Source organism: Vombatus ursinus, unplaced genomic scaffold (genome assembly GCF_900497805.2).
Source record: "Vombatus ursinus unplaced genomic scaffold, bare-nosed wombat genome assembly UNPS02014798.1, whole genome shotgun sequence".
NCBI lineage: Eukaryota > Metazoa > Chordata > Mammalia > Diprotodontia > Vombatidae > Vombatus > Vombatus ursinus.
The window spans coordinates 41313421-41340600 of NW_020954576.1; the positions used below are offsets into that span (position 1 = coordinate 41313421).

Consider the following 27180-nt stretch of genomic DNA (forward strand, 5'->3'; position numbering starts at 1 on the left):
TTTATTCATCAAACACCATCTGTGCAGTGGTGTTTGGGCCCCATTTGTGTCTCTGCAATGGATTCATTGTAGAATATTTAACCACAGACCAGCGATTTTCATTGATGCCTACTGGGGAGCGAAAAACCCAACTTCCTCTCCTAGTACAAATTTTCACTTAGTTAGGGTAATCACAAAGCCCCCTGCAGGCAAATGAATCAAAAATAAATCTGCTATCAATGCAGACATTAAACTCTCACTGAACAACTGTTCAGGGAAGGTCAGGCAGAAAAGCAGGGAGTATCCTAAGAGTGACTCTTTCCCTTCTCTTCTGAAGGGACCACAGAAAAATTGGGGACCGGGAAAGATGAGAGGGTTGAGATTTGTATTGCTCTCTGGAGCCTTGCCCCTAGACTCCTGGCATCAGTCAGTTCATTTTAGGAATATGGGGGTCAATTGAGTCAATCAATCAATCAATACAGGAATTTAATTGTTTTTATACCTGTTTCCATTATATTCTCAGAAAGAGTCATAGACAGAGAGTCATACTCTACCTTGGAGTGAAAACTTTCTTTCTAGTAGCTTAAAACACTTTATTAACATGATCTTATTTATACTCACAGTATCTATGGAGGCAAGGAAGGAAGGGCCATCACTGGGTAGTTACACTGTTGGAAAGGAAGGAACTGAGAGGCTCAATATCTTACAGTCATATAGTAGAAGAACAGAAGCCTGACCAGAGTCCCCATAGTCTTATGTACCAAACCTAGCATTTTAAAGGCTAGAATTAGGGGTCAAATAAGGTCCCAAACTTTGTTAGAATATTTGATTGTTTTTCTTAGTGTCCCTGGAGCCATAACTGTAGGCCCTCTATAGCCTCATATCAGTATCCCTGGCACTACTGCCTCCATAAAGATGTGTGTGTGTGCGTGTGTGTGCGTGTGTGCGTGTGTGTGTGTGTGTGTGTGTGTGTGTGTGTGTGTATGTATCGGGAAGGAGTCCTGTTCAGTGTTCCTGATTGGGTCCCTAGGAGGGACTGAGCCCTTCTAGAGCCTTCAACACTGTCTGGGAGCTCTGGGGTCAGGACTATGCATGAAGGTCTGGAGGAAGGCACTCTGGTTTGGAGTTGCCCTCCAGAATGGAAGCCTCCTCTTCAACCCCCAGGAGCCAAGATGTACTGCAGAGGTCAATTCAATTCAAATATTTCTTAAGAGTCTACTACGTGCAGGCCTAGGTGCCAAGGATACAAAGCAAGAAGAAATCAATCTTTACCCTCAAGGGGATTCCAAGGGGATACCACCTATACACAAACTGATTTTCCTATAGGGCAAATACAACCCTATCACTCCCTGCTCAATAGACTGCAGTGGCTGCCTCCCTCCCTTCTACCTTCAAAATCAACTATAAACTACTCTGTTTGGCAGTTAAAGCCTTCTACCACCTGGATCTAACCTACTTTTCCAGTTTTGTTACAGATTATTCCCTTCCATACATGCTTTGGGTCCACCCACATTGACCTTCTTACTGTTCTTCATACATGACATTCCATCTCCATCTCCTTGTCTTTGTACTGGCTCTCCTCCGTGGCTGGAATGCATTCCCTCCTCAGGTCTGTCTCTCAGAATCTCTAATTTCCTCTAAAGCTCAGCTCAAACATTACATGAGGCCTTTCCTGACTCTTCCTCTCCAGTTCCTAGAGCCTCTCCCTTCAAATTACATTATACATAATGTATGTGTATGTAAGTGTATATGTAGATAGATATAGATTAGATATGTGCACATGTTCATATACTTATATGAGATGTATAATAGCATAGTGGATAGAAAGCTGGCCTAGAAACCAAGAACATCTGGATCCAAATTCTGCTTTTGATACATACTAGCTGTATGATCCTAAGGAGGTTACTTAAACTCTCAGAGCTCTAGGTTAATTCTCTAAGACTATAATTTGCAGAGAAGGCATCTAATTCTGTACTGATAGAGGGAGTTTCCTCACCTAGAAGCTCCTATTACCAATGAAATCATAGGTTCAGTCTTTATCCTTATCCTTACATACCTATATATGTGCATATTGTCTCCCTTAACTAGATTTTATTTTTACCTTTGTCTTTATTTCTCCAGTACTTAGAAACAGTGCCTGGTAAACAGTAGGCATTTAATTCATGTTCTCTGATTCATTAATTTCTAGCCGTTGTTATATATACTCCACCCTTTGTAAAGAATTTTTTTCCTTTAAGCCATGGTCTAGAATCAGTAGTACCCAGTACTTAGTGTTTGTTACAATATTATCTAATGTCTATTGTAAAATAAGTTTATAAGCAACTGAGTGACTGAAGAACAGCAAAAACAAGCAGGCCCATGATGAAGGATGCTAGAGAAATGTAGCTTTTACTTTTTTTTTTTTTTTGTAGAAAGGGGTCTCAGTTGGCATATAACATTCTTACTTGGACTCGTGGGGCCAAACCTCTTCTCCTCTCCTTGTTGGCCAAAATTATGTCATCATCCAAAGCACATAGACCACGGCGCTGATTGCTATTTTATTTTTTGCTTATTCAGCTTCTAAAGATTCATGTGGCTGAGAAATATTTTTTTGCTCTCAATGTATTGTCTTTTAAGAGTTCATAATTCAGGGCAGCTAGGTGACAGAGTGGATAGAGCACCAGCCTTGGAGTCAGGAGGGTTTAAATACTGCCTCAGATACTTGCTAGTTGTATGACCCTGAGCAAGTCACTTAACCCCGATTGCCTCCAAAAAAAAAATTCATAATTCATTTCACATGAGTCAGTTCTGTCCCCATTCTACCCTCCCTCCTGCCTTCTTTAGACTGACTGTAAACTCCCTGAGGCTAGGAATCATGGCCTTTTGAAAAATTCAATTCTACAAGTATTTATTGAATATTTATTATTTTCCTAGTTCTATAATCAGTTTTGTAGTAGATCTGAAGAAGTAAAAGACTCAGCCCCTTCCTTCAAGGAGATTACAATTTAGTTAGGCAAATAAGACATGACTGTGTATCCTGGATACCAAAGGTATAGTGGAAGGCCTAGGGCATTGGGAAGCAGGGGGCTTGGGTTTTAGTACCCACAATTACTGTGGGATTTGGGGCAAGTTTTAGGCCTCAGTTTCTCCCGGTATCAAATGAGGGGAAAATATCTTACTAGTCTGGAAGCAGGGTGCTAAACTGTGTCATGCCAGGAGCCTCATTGTAACTCTAAGATCTGGAATTCTACAATTACAAAATAATTCTGTGATTAGCAAAATTGACTATTCTAGACAAGAAGCAACCTAGGAAGTCAGATAAGGGTGAGATTGTCATAGGCAGGAATCCAAAAAGGTTTTGGTAAAGGAGGAGGGAACTTGTGCTTTCTCTGTAAGATGAATTGGATTTGGAGAGGTGGGAGGTAGGGGAGGGGGCAGGGCTACGTTGGGGAACAGTATCTACACAGTCACACAAGTGAATACACCTTCCAACCACACACCTATCCCAAGGGTGAGGAAGAAGCATGTGCGGCAGAGAGTGCTAGATCTGAGTTCCAATCCTGACTCTTTTAATCACTATCTATGTGAAGAAGCTATTTCTCCTCTAGGACTCACTTTTCTCACTGCAAAAGGATGGGGATGGACTAGAGACCCCTGAATTTTGTGAGGCTTTAAATTTGTGACCAAGTGATTAGGATACCTTTCACAAGAGCACAGATTCTGGACAGGACCTTAACGATCATCTAGTCCAGCCTCCTCAATTTACAAAGGAAGAAATGGAGGCACAGAGAGGTCACAGGATCATAGCTTCATCAATCTACAGCTGGAAGAAAGCTAAAAAACTTTTAGTGCAATTCCCTCATTTTACAGATGAGGCTCAGGGAGGTGATTTACCCAAGGCGTCAGAGCAATGATTCAAATCCACAACTGCTGATTCTACTTGTGCTAGTAGAACTGTTGGGAGTGTTTGGATAGTGCTTGTTGACTGATTGATTTTTATCTTCTCTCAGAGGGAACAAGTGGAGACATGTAACCTTTTTCTTGTTATTTCAGTTGTGTCTGAACCTTTGTGACCCCTTTTGATGTTTTCTTGGAAGAGATACTGGAATGGTTTGCCATTTCCTCCTCCAGCTCATTGTACATATGAGGAAACTGAGGCAAACAGGGTTAAGAGATTTGCCCAGGGTCACATAGCTAGTAAGTGTCTGAGGCTGGATTTGAACTGAGGAAGAGGAGTCTTTCTGACTCCAGGCCCAGCACTCTATCCACTGTCCCAACCTAGCTGCCCACTCTGGTCACCATTAAATAAGGAGGGACAGTTGGGGCTTGGAAATGATGGATTTGGTTAGCACTCTAAAGGAGGTATTGTCAGTATGAACCTTGCTGTAGGCTGCACCTTCATGGTGCATCCTCACTGGATGTGAGAGTTCAGGGTGACTGGTGTAAGTGGTGATCGAGGCCAGAAGGAATTAAAGAATGCAATCTAGACCTAGACTTAAGAACCCTCATGTGTAGACCTTTCCTTATTACCTACAAACTACTCTTTGTAGCTAGGTGGCACAGTGAATAGAGTACCTGACCTGGAGTCAGGAAGACTAATGTTCCTGAGTTCATATCCAGCTTCAGACACTTACTCACTGTGTAACCTTGGGCAAGTCATTTGATTCTGTTTGCCTCAGTTTCCTCATACGTAAAATGAGCGGGAGAGGAGGAAATGGCAAACCACTCCTGTGTCTTTGCCAAGGAAACCCTAAATGAGGTCACAAAGAATCAGACACAACTGAAACAACTGATTGAACAACAGCAACAACACTGCTTGAGGGGACAACAGATGTCTCACCAGTAGGGAAGGGACTGCTCTAAGATTGTCCTCCTCCCCTGCCCTCCTTGTTTTCTGCTCTGTCTCAGGTCTTCTCAGGCCCCTGCCTCAGTTAGCCTCTTCCTCCCCATCCCCCTGGATTATACTTCTCAAAGCTAAATAGGCTTAGGTGAGTCTCCATGGTAACTGAGCATCACAAGCTGGGATGTGGCCAGCAGTTCATCAGGGAGAAACTGTGAGTCAAACCTCCCAGGACTCTTCTGGAGAACAGGAACCAGACAATCAGACAGACTAAGAAACACGGCCACAGCCCTGCTCCCTGGGAATCTCTCTTACCTATCTTACTGTTTTTCTCCTTCAGGAGGAGGGAGGGAGACAGAAAGGGAGAGAAAGCAGCAGCCAGCAGGAGCAGAGAGGAAAGGAAGAAGCTTAGTTAAAAGATTAATTTAGCAAGCCACACTCCTTCCCCGCCTCCCTCTCTCCCATCTCCCATCCCCATACGCTTATTCATCCTTCCCTATCATCTCATGGCTTCACAACACCTTCTCGCCTTTCCTTGAAAGGAGACAGACAATCCCCTCTCCACAACTGGAAACAGAAAGTGGTACACCTTCTCTGCCCAGAAAGTGCCAGCTATTGCAACCAACTTCAGAAATTCAGGTAAGAAGTCTGCCCACTTAGACATCTGTGCCCAGAGTAACACTTTGGCAACCAGAGCAGAATAAGTATAGAGGGGGGACAGAAGTCAGCACCTCATTTGGTCCAGTTCTGGGGCAGGCTTCAGGCACCAGGCACTAATTTCTCAGTCACCTTCCTCTCCGCTGGACACTGGTGCCTCCTGGGTGGTGTGTTTGATGGGAGTTGGGACAAAGCAATTTAGTTGAGGAGACCTGTCAAAACTTCTCTAAATGCAGGCTGGGAATGTGGTCCAGGTAAACTTTAGAGAAAATGTTCACTTTGATTAATTTCAGAGATGTGCTGGAACCAGTTTGAATAGCCTCTCTAGAGCAGATTGTTAAATTTTCAGTGTGAGCATTTACACTTCAGAAATTGGCAAATGCTACACATCAAGGGCTTGATTCATTGTTTTGTTGAAAATATTAATAATGCAGATTAAACTTAAAAATGTGTCTGGTAGACTTTTTTTTTTAAAAAAGAGCCAGTTGTTAAAACATTTGCCACAGCTCTACTGATTTAATTCAAGTACTTGACTAGGAACCCTGAAACATGTGTCACTGAATTTGTGTTGAGTCAGATTTTTGTCATTCAGGGCCAGCAAAGCCAGACTGGCGGTTATCCAATATCCCCAATTGTCCTCTTTCTTGGCTCTCCCAGAGATGGGCTAAACACAGAGAAAGGAGAAGAGGTGGCTAAGAGTCATGGTGGATAGAGTGCTAGACTTGGAGTCAGAGAGACCTCAGTTTAGATCCCGCCTCAGACATTTACTAGCCATGGGACCCTGGGGAAGTCACTCAGCCTCAGTTTCCTTATTTGTAAACTTGATAGCCTCCTGAGGTCCCTTCCAGCTTTAAATCCACAATACTGTGAAAAGAAACTCACATCAGTTGTTGTGAGCAGCTCAGGTCAAAGTTTGTGGATGAAGGATGAAGCAAAGAGATATAAATTGGGATATTTGGATTTTCCATTGATTTCAGCTCTGCATGTTCTTGTCCACTTGCCTGGAACCGTAAAGCCACAGCATGGCTACTTTATATTTGCATTGAAGTCAGAGGCGCTTTGAAAGGAATTGAGGCCGTGGTGGTATTTTGGGATCCAAATGTAGAGTCAGTGGTCAGAAAGTCTGGCCTTTAACTCTGGGTCATGGAGAGAGCTTGTTTATATTTCAGAAGGTTCCCAGTGTGGCATCCCCTCTAATCCAAACCAGTAAGCATTTTTCAAATGCCTACTATGTGCAAGGCGCTTTGCTTCTAGTTGAGAATATAAAGACAAAAAAAAGGCCCCCTTCATCAAAAAGCCTATCCTCTTCAAGATTCTACTCTGTGGCAGCCACTCCAGCTACCTGGATACACTCTTGCTACAGGTAGATGAAGACTACTTGCAATGAATCACACGTCTCCTGGCTTAGTGATCAATTTTTCTAAAACTCTTTTCTTTCTTATAGTAAGGTAAAAGACATCTCCCACCCCAAAACCCCTTCGATGAGTGGTCATTTTCCTTCATGGAAAGGTGTCTATGAGCTTCGGTGACAACAGGAACAGGCCAGGTAGATCAGGCCCTTTTTAGTGACTATTGGAAAGGTGTCTTCTCAGCCTACCTCCTTACATTAAAAAAAAAATCAGCAAAAACTTGTTCATGAAGTTCAGGTCTATGAATCAGTCCCACACTTTATACTGAATGCAGAACTCTGTCCTAGGCAAAAGGGGCTATGTAGAAGTAGAAAGAGCCATTGGGAATTCCATTATGGAATTCTCATCTAATGGAGGAGATAAAAAATAATAATGGTAATAATAATTTCTTTTAAGGTCACCAAGCACTGTCGTCATGACAACCAAGTATTATTCTCTTCATTTTACAGAAAAGAAAACTGAGGCACTGAGAAAGGAAGGAAGTAAATTTCTTATAATCACAGAATTGATGTCAGAGTTGAAATTTGAACCTGAATCTAAATCCAAGATTCTTCTCTAGATTAGACCTGGCTTCCAATTGCCTCGATATAGTAGGTATCGAGTAAGTGTCAAAGTCTAGCTTTCTTGCTTATACATCAATGTTAATAAAGGGGAAGAAGAAAGGATTAATTCTTATGTGATCTAGCCATATTTGCAAAAAGAAAAGGTTATTTACAGTCATGGTCTATACTTCTGGGCCAGGCTGCTACCTAATACAGGTGAGTTCTTGGTCCCAAGGAAACAGGGCCATGGCTGTGGTTCATGATCTGTACCTAAGACTGACTTAAGTCGATGGGTGTGCCTTTTTGAAAGTGTCAGGAGTGCCCCTCTTCATGCATGGATAAAACTTTGCTATTATTGTCATCACTGTGATTTCCCTTGTTCCCTGCCCTGACTTTTAATAACCCTGTAACCAAAGAGAAATGAAAACACTAAAATTCCATCTTGCCCTTGAGGCACATATCTGATTTTTCTAACCTATCTAATGAGCCACAGCTGGTAGCATTGTCTCTTGGGTTTCATGAAGTGAAGGAGCCATCGTTCTCCTCGGAGATATTTAAAAATAAGCAGAATAGAAGGTACAGTGTGGGAGAGAGGGTACAGGCAATGGAAAATGAAGTATGGAAGGGAGCAAACGGGGATGGAAGGGAAGACAGAAGGGAGCAGGGAATAGAAAGAGAGAGGAGAGGGAGGAGGAAGGTGTGATACAGAGAAAGATATCTGGGTCTGGAATGAGAGGACCTTGGCTTGAATCCTGACTATGCCTCTTGGGAAGTATATGACTTTGTGCCTTAGTTGTTTTGTCTGTAAAATGGGGAGGTTGGAGTAGATGACCTCAGAGGACTCTCCTAACCCTAAATCCTTGATATCATGAATGGAATTGGAGGAAGGCCTATGAGGGAAGGCGCTATCCTTTCATGGATAATAGAAAAAACAATCTCAGTAGGTTCCCCCCCCCCACTATTCCAACATAATTATCCATTTGCTAGGAAAACTGCCAAGGAACCAAATGAAATTCCTCCTCAAACATGGATTCCCAGGGCGTCCATGACTTTTAAAGGTGGATGAGGAAACCTAAGGAGCATGAGGATGAGCAAAGGGCAGAGGACGGACTCATTGACCCAGCAGGAAATTATATCCCCCGCCCCAGGCAACCAGGCAGCACAGTAGATAGGACTATGGACCTGGAGTCAGGAAGCCCTGAGTTCAAATCCAGCTTCAAACACTTACTCATTGTGTGACTCTCCACAAACTATTTAGCCTCTGTCTGCCTGTTTCCTCAGTTGTAAAATGAGGATGATAACAGCATCTACCTCACAGGATTGTTGTGAGGATCAAATGAGATATCTGTAAAAACCCTTCGCATGACACCTGTCACATAGTAGGTGCTTAATAAATGCTCCCTCCTCCCAAAAAATAGCAGTCAAGGATAGGCAGTATAACACAGGTACAGAAGAGTAGTGTGGCTCACCTTTGGTGCTAACGTTTTTCACTTTATAAAGGGAAAAACTTAGTTGATATAACTGCTTCTTTGTACTCGTACTATATCTTGGGAACTTCCCCATTTCTGTTGAAGGCAGCACCACCCTTTCAGTCACCCAGATTTCCAACTTCAGAATCATCTCCAGCTCCTAAATTACCCTCTTCTCACCTCCAAATCCAACCAATTGCCAAGTCTTTCATTTCTTCTTCCACATCATTGCTCACATTTCCCCCCTTCTCTCCACATTCACAATCACCGCCCCATTTCAGACTATCATCTCCTCTTACCTGGACCAGTGCAATAGGCACCTAGTTTGTCTCTCTGGCCACAGTCTTTTCCTCCTCCAGTAATACTTCACATAGTTGCTAATGTGATGTTCCTAAATCAAGGATCTGATTCTCACTAAATAGATTTCAGTCACTTCTCATCACCTCTAGGGCAAACACAAACTCCTCTGCTTTAGGGTCCTTTATGACCTTCCCGTAACCTGCCTTTTATTATGTGTCACTCCCTTTCACACATACACCATGGTCCAGACAAGCCAGCTTCATCATTCTTCACACGAGGTTTTTCATGTCCCTCTGCACCTTTTGCGTGAGACTGTCTCTCATCTCTGGAATACCAGTCCTCTCTTCCTCTTAGAGCAGGGCAATTCAAGTAGAAATGGGGGTCCCTAAAACCTAGGAAAGGATCCCTTCAGGCTGCGTGTTGGCTTAGAAAATCACATTAACATTATCTGTATTTTATTGTATTATTATTTATTTTGTTAACTATTTCCCATTTCCATTTTAATCTGGTTCAGTGTTGTGGGCCACATTCAAGTCACAGGCCATGTGTTTGACACCTTTGTTTCATTCAAAATTCAACTCAAATGATACTTCATACACAAGGCCTTCTTGATTCCCCCTGGTACTAGTGCTTCCCTGGGACAGAACTGTCGTTTGACCTTTCTTTTTATCCCCACTCTTTTAGAACAGCGTCTGTCACTTAATGTGTTTAATCAATGCTTGTTGACTTGACTGTATAATCTACTTGTACGAGAACATGTCCTCTGCCCCTATAGAATCTAAGCTTCTTTAGGAAAGGAATTGTTTCAATTTTTGTTTTATATTATTGGTGCCTACCATAGTGCCTGGTACATAGTAGGTACTTAAAACTACTTATTGATCTTTTCTTAAAAGATACCTGGACAAGAAGAGACCTGTGTTATTTTTTAATTATGTAGCGGTTTTTAAACAGTCAAACATTTTGTTCATGGACCATTTATTTAAGCCTTTGTAGTCTACTGTACAAATTGGATAATATGGCGCTATGTGCAGGGAATAGTGAGCAGTTTGTGTGGTTGTCTGAACCAGAGAGTGTTGGAAGATGAGTCCTGAAATATGGTGAGTAGGAGCCAATTGACAGGGTACTTAGAAAATTCAGGATGAGGAGTTTAGATTCAGTGTGTGTGTGTGTGTAGGGGGATATCTCCATTTGTTCTGATTTATATTCTGCCATTGGACCTAGGTGGATCCAGAGGAGAGAGTGAGGCTGGTGACTTTGCATGGCCCTGCTTCACTTAAACCCAATTCACTTGCAAGTCATGGCATCATCTTCCTAATGTCATTGGTCCTCTTTGAGAATGAAGCATCAACAACAACTGTTAGGGTCAATAAGGGATAAAAACTGCCAGAAGTGGAATGTGATGCCTCGGGGGGGGGGTGCTAGTCTCCCCCTACCAGGAGATCTTCATGCAGAAGCTAGATTGCCACTCATTGGGATTTTGGTAGAGGGGGCTCTTGGTTAGGTACTGGTAAGGCTGGTTGATTGATCGATTGTTGAATTACGTGATTCTGTAATATTGAGGTAGTTAAGAGCCTTTGTGGGGTTCTGAGCAGGGAAAAGACAAGCAGTAATTATGGCTTCAAGGAGGTAATTCTCACTGCGATGTGCAGGAGAATTGGTATTTATTAGGCTGTATCACTCCATCAGGTTTTCTCTCCGATTCCTTCCCACATTCAACAAACAATCACAGATAGACAGTCTCAGACATAAACCCAATACAACCTTACCCACACACACAGTCACAGAAATACATGTATGTTCACACACACATTTTCAAGTTTGTAAACTCCAAAATGCTTTATTGTTGCTGTTGTTGTTCAGTTATTTCAATTGTACTCTTTGTGACCCCGTTTGTGATTTTCTTGGCAAAGATACTGGAGTGGTTTACCATTTCCTTCTCCAGCTCATTTTACAGATGAGGAAACTGAGGCAAACAAGGTTAAGTGACTTGCCTAGGGTCACACAACTAGAAGGTGTCGATTTGAATTCACAAAGGTGAGTCTTCCTGACTCCAGGCTGGGCAATCTATCCACTGATATAAATCATTTTTATTATTGTTTTCAACCTCCACTTACTTCAAAGCTCTGGAAAATCCAATGACAATAGTTCCAGGAACTGGAACACTTGTTTGTAAAGGTAAAGTAAGTCTCTCACTTCTCTGGAGTCTTCCCTGCCTGCCAGCTGTCTTTCCCTCCCCTCACCCCATCTTCCCTCTCTTCCCCTTAAGAACATAATCAGACCAGCCCTGAGCCTCTCAGGGCAAACCAAGAATTAGAGACAAAAATAGCCACAACAGGAACCCTGCCTCTACCAAGGTCCTCAGACCCTGGAGGGAGAGGTCTGAAGAGGGACAGGGATGATTACAAAACATCTGGAGCCTGCCTTAACCCCACCCCAGGTAAAAGCTCAACCTTTCAGGGAGTCAGTCACACTATGCTCAGGAGCAAAGGTGCAATGATCAAAGCACTAGATCTGGAGGCAGAAGAAACCGGTTTGATGGAATCCTATTAAAGCTGTCCCTAAGACTCAGTACAGCCACTGCCCCAGCAAGCCACTGCCCCCAGATCCAACTCACATATTTGAACAGGTGTGTCCTTGTACTCAATCACAATCACATCATCCACTGAGCCCAAGACAGGACCACAATACCTAACTATCCATCTTGACCAGTCAGGACCACAATAACTTAGCCAATCAGAAAGCAGCATGACCAGGATGTTTAACCATCAAATCATAGAAGGGACCCCTCCTTATTACCTAAGCCCTTAACAAATCTGTCCTGCCTTTTTAATATTCATAATTTCTGTTATGTAATTGCATCTTTATAAAAATCCATCTTGATTTCACTGCAGTTGCTGGTTCCTTTTGGAGCCTATCCCCCTTCTGAGGGGCATCAAGCCTCAATAAATGTCTGTACTTGGATTAGAGGTGGTCTGACTCTGAATTCTTTGAGATGAGCCCACAACATACCATAAAACTGCAACAGGTTCAAATCCCAGAATTGCCACTTACCACCTCTATGATGTTGGGCAAAACACTTGCCTCTCAGGGTCTGTGTCTTCCTTTGTTAAATGGAAGTGGTTTATGTATATATATGTTGTCTGGTCCCTTCCAATTGTAAATTTATGATTGACAATGATCTTAGAAGTGGTTGTAACAAACCATGTTTCTTGTGTAACTTTGCCAAGGAAAGCCAACTCCACCAGCTTCTTCTAATTTGATTGAAAAGATGGCTGTCTTTAGTAGACCAGGTGTGCCATGGGAGATGGGCACTTAGCATCTACCTCCAGGGACGAGCTCAACCCTGTTAGAGACTAGGGTCATTATAGGACAAGCCCAGTCCAAGTAGGAACTTGGTTAGTCTTTGTTGTCCCCAACCTATCTTTTCTATAACATCCCCCCTTTTTTGAGTAGCCCACTACTACCTGCTTGCAAGAGGTTGATCTCTTCTTGTTCATAGTGGTTCTGAAGGACCTAACTACCACACACAGTCACAGAAATACGTGTACTGGAGTGGTTTGCCATTATTACACTAATTTACACCGAGATGTCAATGGCCTAATAGTTTTCCTTACCCATCTGAGTTTTACCACATTTGGAAGGGAAAAAAAAAAAAAGGACAAGGAATGGCTGCTACCTGCTTATTTTTTTTTTTAATTTGGACCTGTGATTACATCTATATATAGGTATAGAGACTCCCTTTATCAATCTTGTTTTACATTTAATAATTTTAAGTATAAACTAGAAAATCATCAGCAAACATTAATATTTCCATACACAGAAAAGACCACTAAGTGGAGATGGCACATGAAACTTCGAATCCACTAATATAGCTTGTTCCTTTTTTTTTTTTTTTTTTTTAAGGCAATTGGGGTTAAGTGACTTGTAGAGGGTCACACAGCTAGTGTGTGTCAAGTGTTTGATCTGAGGCGGCATTTGAACTTAGGTCCTCCTGACTTCAGGGCTGGTGCTCCGTCCAGTGCGCCACCTAGCTGCCCCAAGCTTGTTTCTTTTGATATGCATTAAATTTAATTTGCTAGTACGAACATGTATTAGGTTTATTGGTCCCTCTCTAATTCCCCCTCTTGCCTCTTTTGCTTGTTTTTAATCTTTCATTGACCATCATTTCTTCCTTTTTTTTTTTTTAATTTCAATATCTCTAGCCTCCTACTCCTCCCACCACCTCTTCCTACCCTAACTCATCAACCCCAAACAAAAGCTCTTTGTTGTAAGCAATTTAGTGTTAGATAATTGCCTGGGGGGGGAGTCCTGAGAGGATAAATAGCTTGACTTTGATCACCCAGCTAGGGTGAATTGAATTCTGTCTGGCCTTCCAGCACTACAAGGAAGGTCAACTATCAACAAGGCCACACTCATTCAATACAGATCAAAAATAAAGATAAAAGAGCAAATGAGAGCTTTGTGAGGGAACTGAGATTTCAGTTTACAGGCAAGTTGTTTTTTCAAAGCAAAGTTTAAGAACTTTGGGAAAACAGATTCCACTATCTTCCCCAATGTCTAAAATTCACTCTCACAGTTCATTCATTCTAACAGCTTATCCAACCTTATTCTTTCATGTGCTGCTGCTCTGTGTGTGTATGTATACACTTGTTCATTTAATATGCACCAAAAATGGCTCTCTGCGGGAGCTAAAGCCCCTTTCCTCTCATTATCCTCATTATAGATACTGAAGTGTTTTTATAATAATAACCTTCCAGAAGCTTGAATCCTTTAATTAATCTGTCTGCCTACAACCTTATCCTTCCCAGGTCAATGGATTTCCATCATTTCATAACCTAATGTCTTAGTAGGTGAAAAAACAAACAAACCCTTAACTCCCCCCAAATATTATATAGACTAAGAGTGACTCTTGTCTGCCTTGTATTAAAGTAATCAAAATGTAATTGTCTTCTAGATTCACTGCCTGAAGTATCTTAAGAAGTCATGCCTTCCGTGCCAGCCCCATGTGGTTTGTTGCTAACATTCAGGTCTGGTGGTGATGCAGATGGTACTTTTTAGAGAGGATGAGAGGTGGGAAGAACAGGCAAGGAAGAACAGAGATATGTGGTGTGATAGGAAGAGCACTGAATTTGGAGTCAGAGGCCCTAGTTTTGAATTCCAGCTCTGCTCTTTACTCCCTATATGACTGGGCAACTCACTTCATGTTTTCAAGTTGCCGTTGTCTAGTTTGTGAAATAAGGAGGCTGGACCAGGTAAGGCTCCAAGTACGCTTCTGCCTTGAAATATATGACACTGTGTGAAGGGGAAAGACAGAGAGGTTGATTCTTTGTTTTTTAAGAAATCAAGTTCAGGGGACAGCTAAGTGGCGCAGTGGATAGAGCATTGGCCCTGAAGTCAGGAGGACCTGAGTTCAAATCCGGCCTCAGATCAAACACTTGACACTTGCTAGGTGTGTGACACTGGGCAAGTCACTTAACCCCAATTGCCTAAAAAAAAAAAAATCAAGTTCAGGAGTCATAAGGAAGCTGAGAAGCAAAAGAATAGAGATTGAGTGAGGGAGGTCATGAAAGTCTCATTTGGATGTTTGTTTGGAGCTATATGTTCTGAGAGGAAAGGTTAGTTTAGAGAGTTGTCTATGACTAGGTGGCATTTTGGGTTCAAATTCTGGACAAATCACTTAACCTCTCTGAGTCTCAATTTTTTTACTTGTAAAATTAAGGCATTGGACATTAGATGAAGTCTAAGGAATTCTAATTCCTACCTACATGTGATTTGGGGACCAAGATATCTCAAACCTCCAAAACATCAAAAATCTGTGGTTCGTCTCAATGGTTATTCCCTCTACCAATGCTAATTACAATCCTTTAATAATTTAGTGTATGGCCTTTGAAAGTTGTTGTAGTCAAAAATTTTATCATCTTGTATTCAATCTGTTGATAAGCTTCTCCAGACTTAACTAGGGTTGGTCTTAGGAAAAGAAACAAAGTCTATCACCAGGCTTTTACTGGAAGTTTTTCCACCTTGGTAAGACCTGATTGATCTTTTAATACACTGGTATAGCCTTTGAGGATCCAGGATCATCCTTGTGCAAAGTAGGTGGGGACTTCAGTGGAAATTATGTTGATATATTTCAATAAAGGCATTTTTGCACACTAAACAACTGATTCCACACTGAGTATGCTATGGAGGGTGTGATGAGAGAGGGCCATCTTAAGAGAAATGTACAGGAAAGGCTATAGATTCAGATCTTTGGAGAACACCTGCCTCTTCAGTGGTGGTGGCTGAAAGCTCTCTAAATAGTGGTTAAAAGGTTAAAGCCTCCATCTAATGTGCTTCCCTATTTGGTTCTACGCCTCACTGCTAATTCTTCTGAAGAACTCATCTCTGTAATTCGTAGGTCACCTCTATCTGCCATCTGGGAAGCTCTGTTACCACATAGCCTGAAAATAAACATGTTTATAAACCCCACCAGCCCAAAAGTGTATCATCCAGGGTGATGGAAGCAAAGACGTTGCTGTTGCTCTAATATGTACCAAAAAAGGCTTTCTCCTGGAGCTTAATGATTTAGTCCATTCTTCTGTGGCTATGTTCTCTGTGGGTGCTCTATATATACTCAAGGGCCTGGACAGTTTATTAGCCATATATGAAGCCAGCACATCCTTTCCATGGAAATGATCATGAATAGGAAGAACAAAGCAAATTTCTGTATCTTCAGGTGATATTGTATTTCCAGTGCCAGTCTCTATAGCCAATTAAGAGATACTCTTTTCAGTCAGTACCAGCTCTTCAGGGATTAGCCATAAAATGGCCCTAAAGTTCCACTGTGGTTGATGGGAAGAAGGCACAGAATATCCATGAATATGCCAAGGAATGGCCCCTATAGACCAGTTCACCTTCATAAAAAGAATTACAAAAGGGGGAAAAACGTTTTGAGCAAAACTAAATCAGGAAAAAAGTCTGACATTGTTTGTAGTCTTTCACATCCATAATCTTCCACGTCTATAAACAAGAAATAGTGCTGTCTTCTCCTGTCTCTTTGTTCAGGACAAATTTGATCCTTATAATTTCATGGCTTCCATTTTGGTTGTTTTATTGTTGTTCTTTCCATTTACATTGTTGTGGTCACTGGTAATTATCTCTCTAGAAAAGAGGTTCTTGACCTTTTTTTGTGTATCATAGACTCCTTTGGAAATCCAGTGAAGTCTATGAACTTTTCAGAATGATGTTTTAAATGCATAAAATAAAATGCATAGTCTTCCAAAGGAAATAAATTGTATTGAAATATTTATATTTATAAAAGAAGTTCCCAGATCCCAAATTAAGAACCTCTGCTCTAGATTATAAACATCTATAGCTTTCTTCTCACAACTTCTATCAATTAATGAGCTCTTATTAAGTACCTACTATGTGTTCAATCTTTCACATTCTCCAGTTTCATTGTTCATTGCCCAACATCCCACTGGTAATTTGAAGCTCAATATGATACGACCTAGTATTGGGTTCATTGTTAATTGTTTTTAGAGACTACCACAATATTTTGTTTTGTGTCTTTTGTAAAACTTGAAGTGCTACATAAATGTGAGTGGTAATAATTGTTATTATTAATCAGTACTTAACAGGCCCAAAATTTCACTAATGTGGATACTCTTTCCACCAAGGCAGTTTTCAATCCCTCTTTCCCTTAGCAGATGTCTAACATTCCTTGAATCTAATTGATTTTGTCATTTGTAATACCTGAGTGTGTATGAGAAAGGTAGGAGGCATAGAGGTCATGCTTTTACTCTTACAACTTAGCTCCTTCCCTATCAAAAGATGAGTAAGTCTGGCTTCCAATGGGGAGGATACTGATTATCAGGACATGACTCCCCAGGAGCCACATATTGACCTATGCGTTACATTAAAACTAAACTCTTGGGTAAAATACACAGGAAAGAATAGGAGGAAATCCAGAAGGGAACCCAGACAAGAAGAGAAATTTGGGAAGCCAGAGAAACCAGGAGGAAGAGATGTGGAGGTAAAGAGTTCCAAGCATCAAGAACAGCCAGGAAAAACATATGGGTCAGGGAGATGGAGTGTCATGGGCAAAATACAAGAGGAGTAGAAGGTATAAGAAGACTGGAAAGGTAGGAAGGGGCCAGGTTATGGAAGGATTTATAAACCAAAAAGAATATTTTATATTTGACCTTGGAGGCAAGACAGTCACTGGATTTGATCCTGGAGGCAAGAGGGATGACATGGTCAGAGTAGAATTTGAGAAAGATCAGTTTGGCAGCCGAGTGGAACACGGGCTGGCGTGGGGAGAGAGCCCAGTCAACAGACTGGTTCAATAGTTCGGGCATAAGGTGATGAGGGCCTACACCAGCGTGGTGACAGAGTCAGAGGTGAGAAGGGGGAACATGTCACAAATTAGAGATTTGATGAAGGTAGAAATAATAAGACTTGGCAATTGATTAAATATTGGATGTGAGAGAATTAGGAGTCAAAGGATGTTACCGAGGTTGGAGTTAGAAAATTCAGTTTCCAGTTCTAACACCACCTTTGTGACCATAGGCAAGTGTCTTCACATCTTTGAGCTCCATTTTCCACATCTGTAAAATGGGGATAATAATGCTACCACTGCCTACCTACCAGGGATGTTGTAAATGAAAAAGCACTATGTAAATGTGAGCTATTGTTTTTATTATGTAAGAGCCCACTCTCCTAAGGAACATAGACATGAGACATCCCCCCTTGGCTTTCAGACTGAACCCACCAAAGTCCCAGAGAACCACCAATACTCATGGGATTCCCGTACTGTTACACCAACCTTAGTCCACTGAGGCAATGACCACTTTTTAATCTCTCCTGTCTACAATCCCTTCTGCTCTGTATTCTGCCTCAATAGCAGGTTCCCCACCCCTGACCAAATCACTAGCAATAACATCATCACCTCCTTTTCCCTATAGAATTTCCTGCATATATTCTTCCTCAAAGGCAGTACCTACATACAGCTTCCCCTTTCCTACACCATAGTATGTTACAATTGTCCCATGATCCTGAATTCTGCCAATAAAAGGTATTTTTAAAAACAAAAACAATTGTTCCCAAACTAATCCCAATGTTGGTTAGGCAGGTCACCAGTCAATACTAAGCACCGAATAACCGCCTTGTACAGAAGCCTTAGTTTCTTTTTCCTAAGCAGGTAACACCTTAAATAAGGCATATTGGCTCAGTTTTCTAACTGAAGTTCTGTCTAGATATGAGACTGAATCAACTATTTTCCCACGATTCAGGCAACTTACCACATGGTCATTAAGACAGCTGAAATTCTCATATCCAAAATAATTGGACACAGTGGGGTCATCTTGGCTGCTTTAGCAACCTGATCCATCATTCAGGGATCAATGCAAATTTACCAGAAAACAGCCATGGGTCTGGATGTTCCCTAAGGCAAGGATGATTTGTTGATATCATTATTGTTGCATATATATGTACATATATATATATACACATACATACATATATACACACATACATATACACACACATATGCACACATACATACATATATACACACATACACACACATATATACACATACACACATATATACACACACATATATACACACATACACACATATATACACACATACATACCCATATACATACACACATATATACATATATATACACACACACACATACATTTATGTATATATATCTTTGGCAAGACCTAATTCCCTTCTACTTCATTCATTATCAGAGCACCCTCTGGCTTCCTTCTAATCCCATTACTTTCTTGTTGGTAGAGCAGAAAGATGAAATTGAATTTCCTGAGGTCAGGTGGCACTGACAGCCAGAAATATCTTGTTTGGTTCCCTGAGGGAGATAGGGAAGGTGGGCAAAGGCAAATCACCATGGTACAAACTATTCCTGCAAGAGCTAAAGGTAATGGATGGCAGGAATATTTACCAGAGCTGTGAGGATTAATTAATCAAGGAAGTTTTCTTGAACAAGGAGCTATCCAGGAGCAAAGGAGAAAGTCACAGAATAATCTAGGAGTTGGTAGACCATCTATTCCGACCCATACCTAAATAAGAATTCTCCTTATAACATCTTTGACAAGTGGTCATCCATCTTCTACTTGATCATAGCATTTAGAGCTAGAAGGGACCTTAATTTTAATCTAACTTCTTTATTTTATAGAAGAATAAACTAAGGCCTAGAGTGGTTTTATAATCATAATCATATCTACCATTTGTATGAATTTGCAAAATGTTTTACACACATTATCTGATTTGATCCTCACAACAACCCTATGAGATACGTGTTACTATTATCCCCAATTTACAGATGAGGAAACTGAGTCTGAGAAGTTAAGTAACTTGTCTAGGATCAAACAACTAGTCAACGTCCAAGGCAGGATTCTAACTTGGGCTTCCTGTCTCCAAGTCCAGCATTATGGTACCCAGCTGCTACGTTAGTCCCAAGGTCAAACAGCTTGCTGGTAAGAAGTAAGTCCCAGGTTCTCTGACTCCAAATCCAGCACTCTCCATATTCTCTCTCATTTTAGTTGACAAGTAATATCCAAAAGCTAGAGTCCCTGACCCCCTCAGCTTTTAGCCCAATGCTCTGTCCTCAGGTTATGTTCTCAAGAAAATCCATGAGAATGTTATCCTAAATAAGGAAGAATAAAATACCCCTCTTTATTACTTACAAGGGTAGCCCATCCCTTGATTTCAGGGCCATCAAACTCCCTTTCTTTCCATACCTTGCCTGTCTGCTCTTATCTCTGATGACCTTCCTAAGAATAAAGACCCAGGGCCTTCTGTTAGCAATTAGCCTTCCCATGAAGTCTCCACTGAAAACAACAGCTGCAATTAGTACCAGGTAGGAGAAAAAAGGTAACAGAGCAAGTCTTCTCGGTGCCTAGTGGCTGGTTTCCCCTTGCACATGCCTGGAACAGTCTGGGGCAGGGGCGGGGGTGGGGGGAGGTGGGGGGAGGGGGGCGGCGCTCGGCAGCAAAGTAATTAGAATGCTGAGGGACCTGGGGAAAACAGGCAAGAATGTTTTTCTTTGCTAGGAAATAGGGATCTTTCTGTGGCCTCTGGCACACACCTTGTTTTTGAAAGAGAGTATATCCTTTGGGAAATCATATCTTTTCTGCCTACCATCATGACACCTCAATGAACTACTTACTGGTGCTCTTTTTGTGGGGCTGGATGGGCTAACTAGAGGATATCCAATTGGATATGTGCAAATGGCAGATGGAGGATGGAGATGCAGGACTAGAGCTCAGAAGAGAGATGAGGACTATACATTCGAAGGCTCATAGATTTAGAGCTGAAAGGGACCTCTGGAAAATGATCAAGTTCAATCTTATTTTACAGATAAGGAAACTGAAGCCAAGGGAGATCAAGTGATTTGCCAAAGGTCACATGGGTATTAAGTGTCAGAGGCAAATTTGAACTCTAATTATGAAGCCAATGATCTTTCTACTGTAATATACTGAAAGCCATCTGCATAGTGACGACACCTGAACCCATGGCACATTCCCCTAAGTCTCTACTGTGGCAAACTGGGGACGAGACTTGATGGAGACTGCCAGCTCCTCTCACATCTTCCTGTCGTCCATAGTCTAGTCTTCCTCCAGCAGTCTAACGTGGGATTGGCCTCCTTCCTCCATCTTTTCTTTCGAAGGTGGGAACCAGAAGTACCTGAAAAGACTAGATGCTTAAAGGTCTCCAGAGAATGAAGCCCTCATACTCTCACAAACTCCAACCTGCCTTTCCTACAGGGGCAGGACATTGATCTCCACCAATGAGAAGAACGTACACATTAATGGGCATTGAGACTGGGGTTACATAAATAAATATACACATATTATCATATGTAACAATACTAACTTGTATTTGTATGGTACTTTAAGATTTGTAAAGCACTTTACATGTATCTCATTTTATTCTCAGAACATTCCTGAAAGGTAGATGTTATTACTATCATCCCTGTTTTACTGATGAGGACACTGAGGCAGATGAGGTTAAATGACTTTTCTAAGATCACACAACTAATAAATGTCTGAAGTCACATTTGAGCTCGGGTCTCCCTGACTTCCAGTCCAGCACCATCGATCTGCCCTATTTTTGCATACTTAAATGATTTAACTTACGGAAGTATGTAATCAAAAAAATTAGGGCAGCATTGGTCTAACCAACTATGTACCCCCACAAATGAGTGCAGTGCTGGCTGAGAATCTCATTACTAGACCACCTTCTGACTTGCATGCCCTTCTATTCCTTGCCCTTGTTGCTATACATCTAGCCACACAGAAGTCATGTCCCTGGTTCCGTGGTTCCGGTGGAGTGAGACCCCTCACAAGCTGACTCCCAGAAGTCCAGCAGAGCTGGTGCTAGAGACTCTGATGATGGAACTAGCTTGGCAGATAAAGGAAACGGAGAAGCAGCATCGAGAAAGGGAGAATGAATATCGGAAGATCCGCACCGGTGTTGACTATAGCTGGCTGGCAAGTCCACCCAGGAATGCCTATGACCTCAGCCCCGGGGAGAGGCTTCAGCTGGAGGACGCCTGCGCCAAAATCCACCCTTCTTACTGCGGACCCATGATCCTCAGGTAAGGATGTTGTCAGGACCGAGTGCGAATAAGAAAAGCAGGCAGCTCCAGTTCACAGAAGCAAAGCTTTTGAGTTAGAAGGGACCTTGGAGGACATCCGGGACAGCTCTCTCACTATGCAGATAGAGGGAGTTTAAGTGCCCAGGAACCCATAAGTGGCTCCAAGGGAATTTGAACCCAGCCCTCTGACTCCAAATTCAGAGATCTTTCTACTGTATTGCAGAGTTCATGCATTATAATTTGAGGAATGCAGATAGCCTTCTCCCGGCCCCACTAAAAAAACTCCCTCATAGTGACTGAGAAGGAGGAAGCAGCGTAGTAGTAACAGAGCACTAGCAGGCCGGCCAAGTGTGAACAGCAGGGTTCCATTTAACATGACTGTAAATGGTCTGGAGGAAGCATAGCGAGGGGAAGAATGAGTTCAGGAAGATTAACACTAGTCTACATAACCGGCTGGCAAGTCCACCTAGAAATGCTTAGGACCTTCACTGGAGGTGGGAAGTGAAGGCAGGGAGGAATACGTGCATACTGGTATGGTTTGGAAATGATCTGTTCGAAAATGGTCATGGACAAGATGAGGCTCACCTATCAGAGCTTAAGGTCCCAAGGGCAAAGTCCAGAGTGTGGTGGGAGCGGGATGAGGAAGATGGCCAGAATACAGGCGGTATAAGCCAAATCCAAGGTCATAGACCAAGGGCCAACTTATCCATAGTGTGCATTCTCATGGCTTTTGATCTGCATACTGAAACATATCTGCCACTTTTCTATTGGCCCAGACATTATTTTGAGGTCTTTCCTTCTAACCATTGCCAAGCCATAACGCCTGTATTCTGATCATCCTCCTCATCCCCCTCCCACCATGTTAACATAACTAAACTTTCAGATTAATGTTAAGAAAGATTCCCTTCTCCTCTCGAAAATTAAACTGTCCTTTAGTGCCTCTATCCAAGACAAACTTCTGGGCTAAGTGCATCATAGTTTTGACCTGGCACAGTCATTTGAAAGTTCTTATAAAACCCCAACTATTTCAGGCATTGCTTTGGATTAATGTATTATGTTTCCAGATGGTCCCTATTAAAACAAAATTTAACTCCTCAGGGGTACCAACTATCATCCGCTCGCACTTTAATCCTAAAAGGGGAGGTGGGTTGGGGAGAGTAGGGGATTGTGCAATAGGAAGCGGACCCATGTTTGAGTTCTGGCTTCATCTCCCACCAGTCATGCGATTGTGGACAAGGCATTAACTTCTTAAAACTTCAGTTCATCCTAAATAAAATGGGGACAATATTTTCACAATCTATTTTATAGGATTGTTGTGAGATGTGTGCTAGTGAAATTTGAGCTATTATCATCCCTTTGGATGAACTATCCTGAAAAGGTTAATTTGAAGGAGAGGTGAGTTTTGATAGAAGGAAGAGAACAAGAGATCAGCAATAGGATTTACTTCTACAGGACATCAAGTCAAGTCAAGAAGCATCTATTAAGTAGTGTTAGGCACTGGGCTAAATGCTAGAGATACAAAGAAATACAAAAACAGTCCCTGCCCTCAAGGAACTTTGTGTGTGTGTGTGTGTGTGTGTGTGTGTGTGTGTGTGTGTTATGGATGGGGAGATAGAGCAAGAGAACTTTAGGTGCTTTTTAGAGGAGGGGAAATCATAGAAAAAGAGAAGGAAAAGACCTGAAGACAATTTGACTCACTTCTCAATTTTGCAGAGGGCTAGTGCTGATTGGATTGAGATGGCCAAGTAAAGAGAGATAGAGATCCACCCTTCTCTCCATCACCAGCCTGGGTCTACCATCTACCATCCAAGGAGTGATAAAAAACAAAACCAATTGTTTCTTACATAGTACTTTAAGATTTGCAAGGTAATTAAGAAGACTATGGCACTGAAACAAATTCTTCTTAAAATAAAATCAGTAACTCAATTTTATATAGCACTTCATGGTTTTCAAATATATGGTTTGCAAAATAACTTTATGAGGCAGGTTGTGCTACTAAGTGTCACCATTCTACTGATGAAGAAATTAAAACTCAAAAAGGTTATGAGACTAAGGGTTATACAGCTAGTTAGTGTCAGGGCGCTACCAACTCCATATCTAATCCTCTTCTTCCTACATCTTGCATTCCTAGGCATTGGGCTGGTCCTAAAATCTTCCATTTTTCTTCCTAATTTTTCAATAGCATGTTTAGTTGGTTTTTTTTTTTAACTTATACCAAGAAATAGAACATATACCCTTTCTTCATGTATGTGTCCTGTACACTTCAGTATGTTCTGCAAGGATTCTGTGATTCTGGTGGCATGGGTTCTCCTACCAGTGTAGATTATAACCCCCTTTATGCCTTGATGACATGGTCTCTAAGAACTGCTGTAGTTGAGAAATCCTCCTCTCCCTCCTTCTTTGTCCAGCCTGGCAATGAGCTTTTATGAACTTGGCTTGAGTCCTCAGGACCTATAGCCAATCCCTGGAACTTTCTAATTTAATCAGTCTGTGCTGATGCTTATGATCCATGGGCATAGTCTTTAAAGATGCAGAATCATCTCCAGGTCAGGGTAAGACATTAGAGATGGACTTCGATGGGGCTATCTTCCTTACCCTGCATACCTCACAGGATGACTGTGAACACTTCATAGAGTTAGCTATACAAATGTGAGTTCATAATCTCATATAGTAGCATCATAGATTTTGAGCTAGAAGGGACCCCAGAGATCATCTAGCCCAACTCCATCTGTTTTTTAAATTTCATTTTATTTTTGAATTAACAAGCATTTATTTTCTCTCCTTCCCACCCACCTCAACCCAATAATTTAAAAGAACAGCGACCAATGCCCTTGTTTTAAAGATGAGAAAACACATGTGCAGAGAAATTAAGTGACTTTCTCAAGGTCTCGAAGATGGTATGTGAGAGAGACAGAAATTGGACTCAAGACCTCTGATTCCAAATTCAGCTTTCTTCTTATGCCCTGTTGATATTTTATTGGTAAATGTGTCCTGTCATTTTGTTGTCCTTCTTTCAAGACTCCAGGGCCAGGGGCAGCTAGATGGTGCAGTAGATAGAGCACTGGCCCTGAAGTCAGGAGGACCTGAGTTCAAGTGGGTAAGTCACTTAACCCCAATTGCCTAAAAAAAAAATCTTTAATTAATAACCATTTATTTTCTCTCACTCCCTTCCTTCCCTTGCCTCTGCAACTTCCTCATTTTACAAATGAAAAAACAGAGGCCTGGGGAAAATTAAGTGACTTTCCCAAGACCCCGCAGGTAGTAAATGGCAGAGGTGAGGTATGAACTAGATCCTCTGACCCCAGAATCAGTGCTCCTGTTCCCTTGACCCCCATCTCCCCAACTCCTAGTGGTCCTTTAAATAGCAAGTAGCCATCCAACCATCAGTTGGAGTCCTCCAGTAAGGGGGAATCCATTACCTCTCAAGACACTACATTTCATTAATAATTAACAAGTGTTTCCTTACATCAAACTAAAATCTGCTTCTGCAGTTTCCATCCGTTGTTTCTAGTTCTGCTAGCTTAGACCAAGAAGTCTAAACTCTCCTTTATATGACATCCTTTCACTATGCTGATTCCTGCACTAGGAATTGGAGTATGTCCTCAATGGAGTGGTCAAAGAATGGCCTTCCTGGAGGAACAGGAAGGAAGTAGCAAGGGATTCAACATATGCTATGAAAATGTGTCCTACCCTGTCTCTTGCTCTTCTCCCTCTAGGTTTCGGCAGCTCATTGCTGAGTATGAGCCAGAAGTCCATGAGGTATCCCAGCTCTTCCGCTCAGTCCTGCAGGAGGTGCTGGAGAAGATGAAGGAAGAGGAAGCCGTCAGGAAGCTGACCAAGCAATGGAACACTCGGTCCCGGGGCACCCTCTCCCTGACCACCTTTAGGACCCGTTCCCGCATCTTCCCTTTCACCAGTGACATCAGGACCATCTCAGAGGACGTGGAGCGGGATGTCCATCCCACCCCTAGGGTCTGGAGTATGCCTGAATTCCAGATGCACAAAGACCAGTAACTGAGAAAAAGGAGCTGGATTCCTAGGAATGACTTTGTTAGCCAGGTTTCAACCACAAGTGCCAGCTTTTTTTCTCACAATTCCTCTTTTTTACATGCTCCCTTGCCCCTTTTCTGAGGCTCTGAACCACCCACAGGAATAAGGAACAAATGAATACACAAATGGGAAGGGTCATTATTCAATAGGGGCCTTATTTACCCAGTTCCTAAGCCTGTCACTCTGTCAGCAGTCAGAATCTAGGAAGTAGACAAGGCTGAAAGAGCCCACAATGTATGATTCTTTAACAGACATTGCAGAGGGGCAGCTAGGTGGCTCAGTGGATAGCATATTGGCCCTGAAGTCAGGAGGACCTGAGTTCAAATCCAGCCTCAGACCAAACACTTGACACTTACTAGTTATGTGACCCTGGGCAAGTCACTTAACCCTAATTGCCCAATAATAATGATAATTTTTAAAAAAGACATTGCAGCCAGGGTTAGGATTGTCTGCCATAACCCCAGGAAGCCAGGACCAGGTAAAAGTGTCTGGGACTTCAGGTCACTGTTATTCTAGCTTCCCCTAGCTAAAAAAAGATCAAATAGAGGAGTCCCCCACCTCAGACCTCATAAGCAACAAATATATTGGGTAAACAAATGTACCCATTCCTTATCCTTGCCTCTAAGAGAAAGGGGGTTACTTTGCCTTCCTGCTGAGACCTCTAACAGCTGAGTTGTGGAGTCATTTTAGGTTTAATTATCTCTCCATCGCTCTATGTTGGTCTTTGTTGTTGAGTGGTGCCAGTTCAATCATTTCTATTCTTTGGGATTTCTTTTCTTTTTTCTTTCTTTTTTAAGCTGAACAAATCAGCGTTGGTTGGAACCTTAGAATGAGTTAGATAGTCCAAACCCTTCATTTTATAGATGAGGGAACAGGCCCAGTGAGGTTAAGAGTCCTTCTATCTTATCCTGACAGGCTGATTTCCATGGGCCCTTTGGCAATTTCCCAGTACTTGAGCCTTTAAGCTGTGGGCTATGACAGAGCGTGGACCAAAGGCCATTTCCCCTCCAAATCTACCACCCAAGTTACCCCCAACAAAACATTTAAGTACCTAGTGTTTTGCTGGAGCAGGTCTCCTAGAATCCTACTCCCAGACTGATATCATACAGGACAGAATGACAGCACCCAGGATATAACCAATTCTCAGAAGGCCTTCCCTGTAAGCTTTGCCTACTGGAAAAGCAGGGCATTTAGAGCCTCCAGGGACCATCAAGATCATCTAGTTCAAACCCTCTCCACCCCCTTTTAAATTTCAAAAAGTCTTTTATTGAGGCACTTATCTTTTTAAACCACACTCACTTCCCAATAAATTCCATCCCATCCCCACCCCTCAACAGCAGTATT

The 27180-nt window shown here is 42.0% G+C and overlaps 1 protein-coding gene across 1 annotated transcript; it reads left to right on the forward strand.

Moving 5' to 3' along the window:
* Positions 1-5326: 5326 nt before the first annotated feature.
* RD3 (retinal degeneration 3, GUCY2D regulator) lies at positions 5327-26071 on the forward strand. The gene is made up of 3 exons (XM_027870757.1): positions 5327-5437; positions 21478-21786; positions 25503-26071. Exons 2-3 carry the CDS (start codon positions 21491-21493, stop codon positions 25798-25800), a joined length of 594 nt encoding a protein of 197 aa, XP_027726558.1. The 5' UTR covers positions 5327-5437; positions 21478-21490; the 3' UTR covers positions 25801-26071.
* Positions 26072-27180: the final 1109 nt, after the last annotated feature.